The following is a 15,064-nucleotide window of genomic DNA, read 5'->3' as shown; positions in this document are numbered from 1 at the left end:
GTGAAATGTGCATGCTGACAGGAGGTGTGAGGTGCTACTGGGGGCACAAAGCATGAGCTGGAGGGGTTTGTGTGGGGAGGGCCAGAGTGGGGACATGCTAAATGCATGGTCCCCTTTGCAGGTCTCTCACCTCCCTGCCACGCTGCCACCTATCTGGTTTCTGGGTCTGCAGTTTCTGCTGCGAATAAATCCCTGCTCTGAACTCCAACACCGAGCACTTCCATCAGGCAGCTGCTGTCAGCCCAGCTACAGAGGAGATCTTCAGAAATTGCCTGAGTGGTGAACAACGCCCTGGAACAACATCAGAACCACTTTCTTTTTCCTCTTTGAGCTCTCAAGCCTGTGCCTATTCAAAGCTTGCCAGTGCTTTCTTGGCTTGCCACCACGAAAGCTGCTGTCTTCAGGTGGGACTTGGGGCATCATCCCTTGGGGCAACACCATATCAGGAGGGGCAGTGTTGGAGGCTGAGCAGGGGCTGGAGCAGATGTTTTGGAGTGCAGCAAGGAAAGCCCACATGTATGACTTAAATTTACCCACACTTACTTCAAGTAAAGTTGTGACAAAGCCTGGTCCTCTTGCCTCGTCTTTCCTCTGTGTATCTCAAAGACCAGCTTGAGAAGCTCAGTTGAAGCTAGAACATCTGCTGAAGAGCATAAAGCTGTCTGCAATAGCTGAGTCTCTTGCTGGGTTTCCAGGTACTCTTCTGGCACAGTGGGACAATAAAACCCCCCACCAATAAATCCACATGAACGAGGATGAAGTTATATTAAAAAAAAAAAATCTTTATTTCATGTACCAGGATTTTTTTTTTTTTTGTAATTTTCTCTTTTTAAAATTTTTTTTTCTTTTTAACAGTCTGAAAAAAACCACAAAATAAAGAAAATGGAGGTTGATTTCTTGTACTGGTTTGAGCTGGACATGAGCAATGCCCTCGGAAAAACACCTCCTCACCAGCCCTTGCCTGCTGCCGGTGCTCTCCTGGCGTTTTCCCGGCTCTCTCCTGCCATGCTCCCGGTGCTCTCCCCTCCCTTCCTGGCCCCGGGGTGCGCTCGGCCTGGTGAATGCTCCTCAGCTCCCTGTGGTGTAGGACGGGCGAGGGCAGCTGGGATGGAAGCCCCAAAATTGCCCTCCTTTTGTACCGGGGTCTGGGAAACCAACATTAACTTATTCCTTGGGGGGCAGTGGGGGAGAGAAGCATCCCTGTGAATCTTTTATATAGGGTTGGGGGGTCATGGAAAGGGATTTCAGTGGTTTGGGGGTGTATGGACACCCAGCCAAGCCACTCGCATCCTCCTCTTGCCCCGTGGTACTGTTTTTTGGGAGAAAGGGACCCCCCTCCCACTACTGCCCTCTTGCCCCTCCTCGGAGAGAGGAGAAGGGGGTTAAAGCAGCAGTGGGAGGAGGATCCTGTGCAGGGAGGATCAGGCTGCTTTTAAACAGAAACCCTGCTGGGACCCGAAGCGGGGGACTGCGCGGCTCCTAAAACTGGAGCAGCGGGAATGGGGACAGAAAAAAAAAAAAGTCGAAAAAGTGGGTCTGAGCTGCCGAAGGGCTTGGCAGCCCCATCCTGCCAACCCTCAGCCTCGTGCCTGCCCAGGGTGCTGCTCCTTTTGGGGATCAGCCCCCAAAGGGGCCCTCTCCATGCCTTGGGCTGGCCAGCTGCTCATGCGTGGGGTGTCACAAGGGTCCCCCACATTCCCCTCCACTTCCTTCCTTCCTGCCTGTATCTGAGGCAGCCATGGTGGTGGAAGCTGGGTTAAAAGCTCTTCCCAGCACCCCTGGAGCCCCATTCCCCTGGCACGGTGGGGAAGGGGCTGGATCCAGGCCAGGGGTCCTGGGGCAGGATGGCAGAGGTCCAGCTTGCCTCACTGCTGTGGGTGAGACCACAACAGCTCAGGCCCTCTGGCAAAGGGGAGACGAGGATGAAACACAGTGGGTGTGGAGACACCCAATGTGTTCACACCTTTCCCTGGCATGGCCGCCAGGACTTGGGGGGGAGCAGGCCTCTAGCTGGGAGCCCCCTGGGATGGGGGCCAGCAGGATACGTCTGCCAAAGCCAAGCAGCCACCTTGAGGAGGTCAGGGCAGGCTGGATGTGTCCAGGAGCCATTTCATGGGGGCCTCATAGCTACATCCCCATTTGGCAGGACCTCAAGGGGGACCTAGGCAGATATGGGGGGAGCACGGCTGCCCTTGGGGAGCCTCGGGAGCATTCACAGGAGAGCATACGTATGCCTGGGCACATGTGTGTGAGCTCGGGCACACGTGTGTGCAAATGAATACCAGCCCCCCCAGCAGCACACTGGCTTGGCCTCCCCGTGTGCGTCCTCCCCCCGCAGTATCAGCAGCATCCTGAAGGCATGGGATCCCTGGGTCCCCCTCCTATGCCTCCCACCCCTCTCCCTGCTGTCTTTTCTCTTGTTTTTTGTTTTTTTTTTTTTTTCACAGTTTAATGCTGGAGAAAACAAAAATGAAAAAAAAATACTATGTTTTTCTTGCAAGTGAATCAACTTATTATATTTACATTTATTTATAACTGTTGTTTTATTAAAAAAATTGCCACTCTTTTTTTTTTTTTTAAGAAACCTTTTTTTGTCCTTTTTTTTTTTTTTTTTTTTTTGTGTCTCTGCGTGTGAGTCTTTATTTACTGTGTCTGCTTTTTGCACTGTCACCATTAACCCCAGGGGGTTCTCAGGGCCAGAAAGTGGAGACCTCCCATGGGGACACTGTGGAGGGGTGACTCAGCCTCAGCTCCTGCACTCCCTAGGCACAGGAATGACTCTGAAGCCCTACAGACCCACAGGGGACAGGCAGATCCCCAGGGATCCCGAGGGGGGAAAGGAGATTCCCACAGAACCTGGGGGAACTGAGCTGGTCACAGCTGACCCCAGCACCCCAGAATCCTCTGTAACCATCACAAAACCATCGAAGTCATTGATGGCCAAAGCCCCCATCTGCTGCCCCTAAGAAGCCTGTGCTGGGTTAAAGGTAAGTGGAAAACAAACCATAAAATTAAATAATAAAACCCCTCAAAATCCAAAGAGCTGCCTCCTCCTCCTCCCACTTTATTTATTGTAATTTGTTACTTCTTGGTTCCCTTTTATTTTTTTTTTTAATTCTGTTTTTATTAAATGTTAAAATAATGGTACATGGGAAATCATGCATTTTCTTTTAAATTTATTTCTATTTTTTAAATCTCTCTCAGTTTTAAAGTTTTTCTTTTTTTCTTTTTTTCTTTTTCTTTTTTTTTTAATATTTTTTTTCACTGTTGTGTCTTTCCTCGAGTTTTCTGTTTGTTTGTTTGCTCGCTTGTTTGTCTGCTTAACTGCTTGTTCGTCGTTTGTTTTTTTTTCTGTTGTTTATTTTTTTGTTCGTTTTTGTAGTTTTTTGTGGATTTTTTTTCTTTTTTTTTTTTTTTTTTTTTGCGTTGGGAAGGCCCCCACCCTCCCTCCCCCCCCCCCAAGGGGCGCTTCCATCTCCTCCTGCCCACACCCCCTGGCTGCCCCTTGCTCCTTTTCACCCTCCCACCCTGCAGCCCACCCCCGTCTCCTCCTTCCCCCTCTTGCCCCATTTTCAGCTCCTGGCGACGGCTTCATACCGGGGTGGTCCGGCGGTTGGCTGTGTTGGTGTGGATAGAGTCCTTGTTCTCTTTCTGGATACAGTTGTGAACCTGGAGGAAACTGTTATCCCTGTCGGAGTTGTAGGTGGCGGTGGGGGTGGTGGTTGCCTTCAGCGGGTCCCTGGTCAGGGTGTACATCGAGATCTCTGTTGATGGGAGGGTGTTGAACCCTTTGATCCCGACGGGAGAGGCATCCCTGGAGTGTGAAGGCTCGGTGGAGCGGGAGCTGGAGCGGCTGCGTCTCTGATAGCGGTACCGGTAGCTGGGGATGCGGGTGATGGCGGAGGACTGGAGGTAGTCCGTGGCACGAGCGCTGGCGCGCAGCTGTTTGTGCCGGTCTATGAACATGTGGACGGCCAGCACTCCCACCATCTCGGCTATAATGAAGGACAGGGCCCCGAAGTAGAAGGACCAGCCGTAGGAGTAGCTGTTCTTCTTAGAGTCACTCTTGGAGGGGTCTCCGGCGTTGGCTGATATGTATACAATGATGCCAATTATATTACTCAGACCTGCCAGACGGCCAGTGGGGAAGAGAGAGGAAGGTGTCAGGATGGTCACGCATTGAGGTGGCAGGGGACACAGGACTCAGCCCCCGCCCCTGGGAGGCAGGGACAGCAGATCCTCCAGCCACCCATCCCCTCCCGGTGGGCAGCTTTCCTTGGGAAACCCGGGCAAGGCCTTCCTTGCATGCCTGCTGCACCCCTGGATTGCACTCCTGGCTGGTGCCTGAGAGATGCTGGATGCATGGAAACTCTCTCTCCAGCAGCTCCCAAGAAGCAAGAAAGCTCCTGCATGCAAGGCTCTGCTGCCTGCTTCTGCCAGGCAAGAAGGCAAGGTAGAAAGGCATCCTTGGGAAGCTTCTTTCACCCTGAATAAGGCTCAGCAGAGCTGGGAAGCACATACACTCCTGCCTATGCAACCATGCCCCTGCAGGATGCTCTGTCTGAGCAGCCCCCCCACCTCTCAGAGCCTCAGGCCCTGTCCATCCCTTTACCTGCAGACACAAAGAAGATGCCGGCACTAAGGATGATGTTGTGTCGGGTTTTGTAGAACTCGCTGGCTGCAATGCAGAGTCCACCCATGAAAAGCAGAATCACACTCAGGATCGGGAAAATACTAGAGGCTCTAACAGCCCCTGTAGAGGAAAGAGGGAGAGGAACAGAAACAACAGCACAGGTGTGAGAGAGGAAAAAAGGAGCATGGAAAAAGGGGCATGGAAATAATGCCAGGGCAAGGAGGAGGGGGGCATGCGAGCACGTTTTGTGGGTGGGGGTAAGGGGGGGAGACAGAAGGCAACGTGTGAGAGGGGGTTAATTCAAGGAGGCATAAAGGTGTTGAGGAGGAGAGGGAAGGAGAGACAGAGGAAGGGAGGGAGAAACAAAGTGTGTCAGAAAAAGAGAGCATTCCCAAGCTGCTGTCCCGCGCCCTGGCTGGTGATGCTGCATGAAGCCAGTGGCCCAGTGCAAGGAGGTAAAAGGGGCTGTGGGGCCAGTGGCTGAGCTGGGAGCCTGCCTGTGCTGCCCGTCCCTCCTCGCACAGTCTTTTCCTCTGCTTTTGGGGGCACTCTGAGCTGGAGGGGGAGCCCCAGCACCATCTAGCTTCTCCTCCTGCAGGGTGCTGCTGCTTGAGCCTGCTCTTCAAAGAGCAGCAACCCAAATGCTTCCTGCGGTGCTGCTCAATCTCAAATCCTCCCAAAAGGACACGAGCATCTCAAGGAGAGATTTATATTTTTTTTAGGGCTGGGAAGAAGCTCCGGATGCTGTGCACCACTCTGCAGCTGCAATGAGGACTGAGAAGCAGTCCTGCATGCTGAAATGTGGGGCTTATCCTGGTTTTTAAAGGACTGGGCTCCTTCCAGAGGGCAGTGATGGGTTTGGATGTGCCAGTTCCCACACACGCACGCTCTCCATCGGTCGATATGGGAAGAGCTCAGCCAGCAGAGGGCAATGGCATAGATGCACGGATATGCTCACACATGTACAAGAAATATACCCCAAAGCTTCTGGGGGGACTCTCCTGTCTACATGGGAAAGGGCCAGGACTGTGCACGCACATACATGCTGCTTGTGGGCTGTTCAGTGAGTACCAGCTAGGCCACCTGAGTTCATGTGGCCAATATTCCTATATTTTAACTAGGAAGGCCTTCCTTCCTCTGTCCCTGAGAGAAAATAAGCTGTTAAAGTCTGAAATGAAGACTTGCTTGATAAAGAAATGTATTGGACAGGCTGGTGCAGTTCTGCTGGTGGAGCAAAGATCTGGAAGGGGAATGAAAGCTAATCTGTCCTTGCCTGTGAGAATAACCCTACTGAAGCAAGTGCAAGGCAGAGGCTGTGCTTCTAAGATCCTATTGGCATCAGGATCCTACCAGGCACAAGCAATAGGCTCTTTAAAGGTGGCCCTAGCCCACTGCCTGTGCTTGTGTAATGCAAAAGGCAGGGAGAAACCTCTCTTGCTTGCTTTCTTTCCAGTTCTGCCTGGCTGTGTTTCAGGGAACAGGATAGTGATAATAACCATCTTAATAGCTTCTGGAAAGCAAGGCAGGATTTGACAATGTGAAGCTTAAATGACAGTAAGCAAACATCAAGCAGACATCTGCTGTTCAGAAAGGTTTCTATAGGGATGCTCAGTCAGTCCAGCAGCCTGGCCCTGAGCACACCAATTTTATTGGTGTGTTCATTATGAAATTCATGTGTGTTGGGAGAACAGAAAGTTGTCTGCTGACATGGGGAGCTGCGGGCGCTGTGTGATGGGGAGGACAGCAGCCTTGCTCAGCCCCTGCTTTCTGCCCCTCAGGAGGACCATGCCAGCAAGAATGGGGCAGAATCTAACCTAGCCTTCCTGGGTCCAGAGTCTTTGCTCTAAAGAGAAGGGGACTCACAGTGGTGTTCAAATGCTCCCTTGTATCATCTGTTTACTCTAACTCAAGAGTCTTCTAGCAAAGAAATACAGGGAGGCTTCTGCTTCCTTTCTGACAAGAAGGTGTTTGATTTCAAAAATCTTAAGACACCGTATGGGGATGGCTGGCAGAAATAAAGACTAAGCCCTCCTAGCCAGGTCATGGACACTGCCCCACAATTGTGCTGGTGTCTTGAATGAGGGAATTGCTTGGTCTGGTACTAAAGAATGACTTCTTAGCTTTTCTTGCCAGTACTGCCAGGCATTGCCCATACAGAGCAGCCAGGGACTGCAGTTTGGCAGAAGTCCTGGGAAGAAACTGTTCAGTGGGGTCCCTCTCCATTCAGGTCTAAGCCAGCAGAAATCCCACCTCCCTTAGGATTGACCCAAGTAGTCCTTTATTGACTTGCCAAATCCCTCTTTGAACCTGGTTCTTTCTTAAAGAGGACTCTACCCCAGGGACACTGTCAGATCCTGATGCTGGGCCAATTTTTTTCCTTCAGATCTTGTTCCCTCCAAGGGAACAGACCCATCCTTCTTGAGGTGTTTGACCCCTTTCCCCAACTCTTCTTTCTGAAGTGCAGCTGATGCTGCAAGCAGCTTCCTTGCTCCCCAGCAACTCTGCAAGAGCTGGTTTGCCCTCAGAGGCAGCCTGCACAGTCCTGGAGTCACACTGGATCAAACCCCAGGCTTCAGCTCTGCTGTTCAGGGGCAATGCTGTGATTAAGGGACTTGATGCTGCAGAAAGGCATCTGAAAGAAGCTATCTCCCTGGGTTATTTGCAATTTACAGCAGATGAAGAACTGTTTGAGAAACCAAGAGGAAGCAGTATAAGGTCCGCCTCTTTTCACATACAAATGAGCCTTGCAGAGCCTAAATTATCTCTCTCATCCCTGCCGCAGGGCTGGGTCTCCACATCTGGCTTGAAGCATGCCTGGATGACAAGGAGCTATTCTGAAAGATTCCCAGCCTTTAGAGACCTCTCATGCTTAACCTTGGGAGGTCAAAAGCTCTTATCTCAGACTTCTGAGGGGAGAAGATTTCTTCTCATGATAACAAAAGGCTTGTGGAAGGAGGATAGCAAGGGGGACCTAAGAGAAGGAGTGTTCCCTGTTCAGCTTGGCTGAAGGAAAAGCAAGCTCCTGCTTCTGGGGCAGGTGAAAATCCTTACTTGTGACCAGGGAGGGCAATGCATAATGTTGATCTTTTCTGCTGGCCAACCTGCCTTCCACGTCCCCATGCAGGGGGAGTGATCTTCACCTGCACATCCCAGGCTGGACTGGGAGCTCAGGCTAGGTTTCCTTACAGAGATGCCATGTGTCTGGGGTATAGCACCTCTCCTGGGGACTCTGGGTGAGTACCAGGTCTTTTCTGCAAAAGGCTTTGACTGTCCTTACTCCTGCTCCCCATACCCATCACTGAAATCACTAAACCCAGCAAAGATCAGATCTGCAGCTGCTGCAGGACTGGTGGTTGGGGAAAGGTAAAGACAGAAGTAGGTGCTCCTCAGACACAATCCAGCTAGTTTATTAAGAGTATCAGGTGAAGAAATAGAGAGTTCCTTTGCTTAAGGAGAACACACACACACTCACACACACTCCCCCACCTTACCCAGCCCTGACCTTATGCCCACTCAGCAGCTCTCCAGTGGATTTGAATTAAGACTCTGGATTTACATCGTAATTAACTTCTGTTTAGAAAAAAATACCACTGGTATTGCTATGAGATCAAAACTTGCACCGTCTCACGAGCAGAGCCCCAGAGAGGTGAGAGAGGAGCTGTTTTTGGGGGTGGTGAGGCTCTGGGATCACCTTCTCTGGCCCACTGAGGCTAACAGCTCTCAGCACCTACACCACCCTACCTTCAAAAAGCAAGAGGCACCCGGCGCTAGCACCTATGAGCCATTGCAAAGAGAAGAGCCTGCGGACTTACGGAGGAAATATTCTGCTGTATCGGCTTCATAATCTGCATCCTCAGGGAAGTGATCGATTTGCTTACACAGACCTTTAAAATTCCCTAGGGAACAAGAGAAAAAAAAAGAACAAATGAGAACACCAAAACCTGCCTTGCAGAAACAGCTGCCCTCTGCGTTGCCCTTTGTGCCCACCCTGCCTTCCTCCCCAGCAGCAGGACTGCTCATGTATGGATGCCCATTAAATGCCCAGGTATTCTCTTCACACACTTTCCCATGTATCTCCCTCATATTTGCACAGGAACCTGGGTTTTGCCATCTGGATCCAGTCTGATGCCCACCTAGACCGGTGGTCCTCGTTTAATGGTGGAGAGCACCAGAAGCACCAGGTATGGCTCCTGCTGCAGGCAGACAGGAGAGCACTGCCCACCTCTGAGGAAGAGGAGCCAGAGACTGGGTAACACTGTGGAGCATGAAGGTCAGAGTCCCTTCCCTCAGCATTGACTGGTATACCTCTAGGTGTTTGTATTTCACCTGGTGGGCCCCAGGCAGTGTTGTGTGCAGCTGAGTGATCAGGTTTGGGTGGAAAGGCATTTGTTTCTTTCAGCTCTGAGTTTGCTGCCTATTCATTTCCTCATCAGGATATGTCCCTTGTTCTGGTGTGGCAGGAGAAGAACAAAAGCTCTTAATCTTCTCTCTTTGTAAGACTGCTTGTTTTTGCATTCCTTTATCAGGCCTCCTCCTGTCCCTTCACAGACTAAGGCTACAAGAAGCTTGGTGCATGAGTCTGTATGTAGCTCAGCAGCAAAACACCCTTTGCACTGGGGGAGCAAAATCTTACAGAGTAAGTGAGAGAAGCTGGGCTGGTCACCCTCAGTTTTATCTGGATGTTTTATGTACAGGGCCTTCTACTAGCTTTAGTCACTGAGCACCCTTTTTCATGCTCTTTGTGACCAGCAAACCCCATTCCAGCAGGAAACCAGCAACATCTTCCTAGTCTTTTGTCATCTAGGATGTATACCAGGCTCTTATTTTTGTCATTTGTGTCTCTGTCATCTTGAAATCAGGAATACCACTCCAGAGATGTAATCCTCAAGCCACATCATCATCATCATCATCATCATCATCATCATCATCATGACCACTGGTTGATTAGTGCCTCAAAGGATCAGGTTGTTCCTGTTCGTACAGGGGTGACCACGTGGAAGACAATTACATTAGGCCTCCTGGGGCTCCCCCAAACATTTTCTGCCACCTTCCCTTACCTGAATCCCTCTGGATTCTTTTCCTGGATAGACATTAGTACATAACTGAGTGACATAACCTGTCCATAAAGTAGGAATGCAGTGTCTACGTGGGTGCATGTGTAAGCATGGTGATCCCATGGCCTCCCTCACCAGAAGTCAGGCACCAGAGTGGCTCAGGCTGACTGATGCCTCAGCAGAAGAGTCGGGAGCCTGAGTCTGGAGAGTGACAAATGATGGGGAAACCTGGTAAAGCTGCTTGCCCAAGCCCAGCCACTGAACCAGCTGGGTGTGCAGGGTGAGGAGACAATAAAGCCACCACTCTTCTGGTTGCTGCCTCTGGTAAGAGTATCTTGTGAGGAACCCAGAACTCTTCCAGGTCAACCCTACTCAGGCTGCAGGGACCATGTCTCCAAGTCATGTCTTGGAAGGTTTATTCGAGATGAATTCCAATGATCTTTCTTCTATCTGGAAATAGCTGGAAGAACTAAGTTCAAAGAATTCCCTCTGAGTTTCTTTTCAAGACCAGACTTTGCTGGAATAAGGTTTGGGATGGTTTTGTAGGCAGTCCTGAGCAAATAGAGAGCAGAAGGCATGCAGGTGGGTTCCTCTAGGTCAGGCCCCAAGCTTGGTTTCTTCTGCATCCAGTCGGATTGTGTCTGATGCTTCTGAGATACCCATTGCCTTCAACTACTAATTCAAAGAGCTTTCATGAAGAGACCAGAGACAGCAGAGAGTGGTGTGTGTGCATGTAAGAGGTAAGTAATAGGAGAAGGAAGCAGGAATAAAGCCTCCCCATGTAGCTCTGAAGTGTTATTCCCATACTGAAACTGTGGGTTATGAAAGGAGATTATTAACCATCCATCCCCAAACTTGCTACTTCTTTCAACAAGTGTCTGTTCCTCCTCCGTGGCTCTTCTGGAAGGAGAGCTTTATAACCGAACAAATTTCCTTGCCATGCTTCCACCCTGCTACTACTTGCTCCCCCTGCCCACTACACCCTGTCCTATTGTCCACTTAAATACCTGTGAGGAAGGCAGATACAGCATTAAGGGGGTCCTTTCCCTTGCTTGCCCCTGGCTGCCTGGAGCAGCTCATCACCCTGGTCTTTTGGCTGTGGCCACTGTTGTACACTGCACGTGAGCACTGCTGCTCCCTGAGGCATCGGGGCAGTCTCCAGCCTCAGATTTCATCTCTTTGCACAGAAGATCTTTAATGCTGAGTAGTGTCTGCCCCATACACTTGGGGAAGCAGGAGGAGCCTGTTTGCACTTCTCAGGCAAGACTCCCAGTGCATAGCCATACACCCCCAGTTGGAATCAGCCAGGGATGGATGAGACATTGCATCTGGAAACCCCCTCACTCATGCCATTCTTCCCCTCCTTCCTCTTGTTTCCCTCTCCCCTGCTCTGTTTCTTGCTGTACTTGAGTCTGCTTAAACCCTATGTGAAGATTCAAGTTGCTTGGAAAAGATGCTGTATCTTGTGCAGGGTGTGTTTTATATGGCTGTGTGTGGGATTGCTAGTGAGAGGTACAGCTACTTAGGCAGGGTGAGAGGACGCACAAGCTCTTTGAAAATCTGTAGGAGAGAGTCCAGAGAAGGGTCACTGAGACGATCAGGACTAAAGCACCTCTCCTATGATGACAGCCTGAGAGAGCTGGGGTGGTTCAGCCTGGAGAAGCTTCTGGAGGGACCTCATAGCAGCCTTTCTGTACCTAAAGGGGCTACATAAAAGCTAGAAAGTGACTTTTTTACAAGGGCATGGAGTGGTAAGACAAGGGGGAATGGTATTAAACTGGAAGAAGGTAGATTTAGGTTAGATATTAGGAAGAACTTCTTAAACCATGAGAGTGATGAGACACTTGAACAGATTGCCCAGAGAAGCTGAGGATGCCCACTCCCTGTAACTGTTCAAATCCAGGTTGGATGGGGCTTGGAGTGACCTGTTTGAGTGGGAGGTGTCCCTGCCCATGCAGGGGGGTTGGAACTAGATGATCTTTAAGGTCCCTTCCAACCCAAAACGATCTATGATTCTATGAAAATCTGCTCCTGGTGCTGAGTGTCCAAAAGGTCTTGCCATTGTAGCTCATCAGGGTGCTTGGCCATGGGGTGTCAAGTCTTGGCTTGCTTAAAATGCTATGGTGCTGTCACCAAAAGCTGAAGGGCTGTGCCAAGCTGATCACTGTCCCTACCTCAGCCCTGCAGGGGTTCATGAGGGCAGGCTGGAAAGCTTTGGTCCCACTTTAGTCCATGCTTTGTTTGTACCTTGCACAGAGAACCGTGACTCTGGATGCTGCCTGTTCTCCTGCACTACCACACCCTCTGCTTCAACGCCTCCCATCTCCTCTGGGCGATGGATGGGGAAAGGATGCAGAATTTAGGTCATTAATGCGGTAACTGGGAATATAAGGAACAAGATTCAGTTCTTGCTCTGCCACAGGCAAGCTGTTAAAACCACTTCTTCTCTCTGCCTAAGAGTCCCACCCTGTAAAATGGGGGTGACAGCCCTCCTCTGCCTTGTGCCATACAGGGATGTGTTAAAGAGGGCATGGTGTGGGTGCGCTGGTGCCAGCGGCTGTGCAAGCTCACAGAGAAGGTGAGCAATGGATGGTGACAGTTCAGAAGCCATCCTGGTGCAGGAAAGGCCTTGATATTGCTTTTTGTGCCAAGGTCACTCGGCAGTTCTCTGATGGGTATCTGTGGCCTGCTGAGATGGTGCAGTGTTCTCACTGGCACCTGTGCTGGTGGAAGCTCTATGGCCACACACAGGGAGGGGGCTGGAGAAGCTCAGCAGTGCTCCTGAAGTCTGACACAACAGCCTTTCCCCCTGCCACACGTGAGGTTTGCAGAGCCAGGGAGGGAAAAGCCATGTGTCACCCTATAGCTACACTCCCAAGTGCCTGAACAAGAGCAAATAATTATTTTGGAGGGTATGTAGAGCTCTGAGACCCCCTCGAGGGAGTAAGAGCCCTCTGTTCTTGTGTCCCTTTGCCCTTCCCCTTCTTCCCAGCTTGAGTCATTTCATGCTGTGAACCCTGAAACAGGAAGGTGTTGAGCACTGTAACCTCCTGCACACTTCCCTGAGAAACTTAAGCCAAGCATTTCTACCTCATCCCTGCAGCTTTCCCAGTGCAGTTCAGGCTCCCTTCTCATCCTCTTTCTTGTGCTCATCCATCAGATCTTTCTTCTGTTCCTCAGTTTCTCATGCATCACAGCCACCTCTTTCTCCCTGGTATATCAACTGGTATGGGAATTCTTTGTGCAGCCTGCTTTGGAATGTGCAGGCTGCAAAGAAAGCAGGGAGAACCTCTTATTAGTTTCAGGACAGAAAGTTTGGGGACACCCAGATCCATGGAAAATCACAGAGCATCCTCCAGATCCCCTGGGTACCACTGGGAGTCCTTATGTGAGATCCCACCATTTACTTGTTGCCTGCCCAAGCTTTGGAAAATACAGTCTTTAGGAGCTAGGGCTGGTGCAAGAGGCACACCCCCAGTGCCTGGGCTGGGACAAAAGTTTCCCAGCCTGGGCATTGATAAGAGTAGCAACAACCTGCAATACTGCCAAGATGGACTGAATGTCTAAGATGCATGAAAATCAACATGAATTGCACGTTCAGCCCTCAGAGAGGCCTCCTCTAATGCAGCTGGGTCATTGTTTGGGTACACACTGTCTATCCAGGGCAGCAGGCAGCCATCAGCTCTGCTGCAGCAAGACTCAGACTGAGTTACCCCCAGTGAGAACCTGCCCGGGAATTGTTGGTGGCATGGTTTATTTTTGTGCCTCTTTGTGCAGCCCTATCCCTCTCAGAAGTCCGGCTTGCCTGCAGAGTGCAATCCATTGCAAAATAGTAAGTTCCAAAGAATGAAAAGCTCCTCCCTTCCTGCAGGGTAGGAACACTTTTAAATGGTCAGAACCGTACATCTGAAAACTGGGAGCCAGAGGCAGAGGGAAAGATGTCCAAAAGGAGAGAAGCAGACAAAGAAGAACGAGAACAGAAAGACCTGTTTTCCCAGAATGATTTGTGATATTTCCATTTATGGAAAAAAGCAATCCACTGAAAGCTTTCTTTTTGTCTCACTCTCTAATTTAGCAGAGGTTTTGGCATGATGGCTTCTAGAGATATAAATAAAGGGGGCTGTATATAGCTGTTGTCTGTAAAAGCTCAGAAAGATGTCTTGGTAGTGGCCAAGGATTCAATACCTTTTTCTGCTACACATTCCCTGTATCATGTTAGGCAAGTGAGTTAACCCCCTTCTTCTTTCACTCAAAGGGGAAATAATAGTATTTCCCTGCCTCAGGGAAATAGCCCGAGGATATATCTAAATTAAAACTATGAAAGTGATTGGACATTCGGGCCAGATAATCCTCCCCATCTTCCAGTTCAAATGTAAAGTGCTCATCTTGGATGCGACCTTCCCCCAGACAAATGGGGAGTGTTGTGCACACATGAAAGAGCTCCCAAATTCACACTTGGGATTCCTGCCTTAGGACTAATCCTCATTGCAGGTTCATATTTGCTATCCACCCAATGAAAGGAATGTGAGAAACAGCACACAAAGGGCAGGTGGGCAGACACAAACACCAACATTTCTTTCCACTACAGGACTCTGTTTCTGCACTGAGTTTGATTGGTACCAGGTGGTGAAGTAGGGCTTGGATACAGCCTCTGGGCTGGGAGGACAAATTCCACAGCTACATGACAAACTGTTGGTGTGTCTTACTTACACGTACTGGCAAAGGACTTCCAAATCAGGAGTGGAGGTTTGCCGGCCCTTTCAAAAAATGATACCACTGACACTGAGTCTCTCTGGCTTTTAATGTCAACCTGACACAACTTCAAGAGGAAGGAATGAGGCTTCATGAAATTCCAAGAGAAGCATAGAAAACACCCTTTGACTACTCTACACCCTTCTAAGAATGACACTTTTGAAAGCAATCATCCTTTTGGGTGATTTGGAGCTGACACGGAGGCACGGTGGCAGGGAGCACAAGACATCTGCTTTTACCCACCCTGTGCTGACATCCCCAAAAGAAAGGCTGGCTTCTGAGAAGAGCTCATTATACCTTTCAGGGAACATCTCTGTAGCGAGCATCTTGCAAAAATTAGGCCATCTTTTCACACGCCTCAATATGCATTTAAAGGCCTTGGATACAAGGTGTAGGGTTATGGCAGGAAGCGTGGCCATTGTGCCCTGAGGGATGGTCATTCTGGGGCTTGAGCAGGTGCTGCACAGCAGCAGGGGATGCTGCACTAGTGCCAGTACTTTTGGATTCAGGCAGGTGATTTTAAGACCAGAGAGTCCACAGCTCTTCTTAGGGACAAAGAAACTTCCTACTACAAGGTGAAACTCAGTGGGGCAGGAAATGGGATCTGTGGGGGGTGAACCTGGGA

At 50.1% G+C, this 15,064-nt stretch overlaps 1 protein-coding gene across 1 annotated transcript in view; it reads right to left on the bottom strand.

Moving 5' to 3' along the window:
• Positions 1-3,591: 3,591 nt before the first annotated feature.
• The window catches only part of CACNG2 (calcium voltage-gated channel auxiliary subunit gamma 2), a 53,832-nt gene continuing 42,359 nt past the window's right edge, over positions 3,592-15,064 (bottom strand). The window contains exons 2-4 of the mRNA XM_030463379.1: positions 8,446-8,529; positions 4,613-4,753; positions 3,592-4,127 (exon numbers count right to left, since the gene is read on the bottom strand). Of these exons, the coding sequence (XP_030319239.1) occupies positions 3,592-4,127; positions 4,613-4,753; positions 8,446-8,529 (761 nt within the window). The remainder of the gene's footprint in view (positions 4,128-4,612; positions 4,754-8,445; positions 8,530-15,064) is intronic.

This window comes from Calypte anna, chromosome 1 (assembly GCF_003957555.1).
Source record: "Calypte anna isolate BGI_N300 chromosome 1, bCalAnn1_v1.p, whole genome shotgun sequence".
NCBI lineage: Eukaryota > Metazoa > Chordata > Aves > Apodiformes > Trochilidae > Calypte > Calypte anna.
The sequence above is the reverse complement of the archived record's forward strand: the minus strand, read 5'-3'. Positions and strand labels throughout refer to the sequence as shown.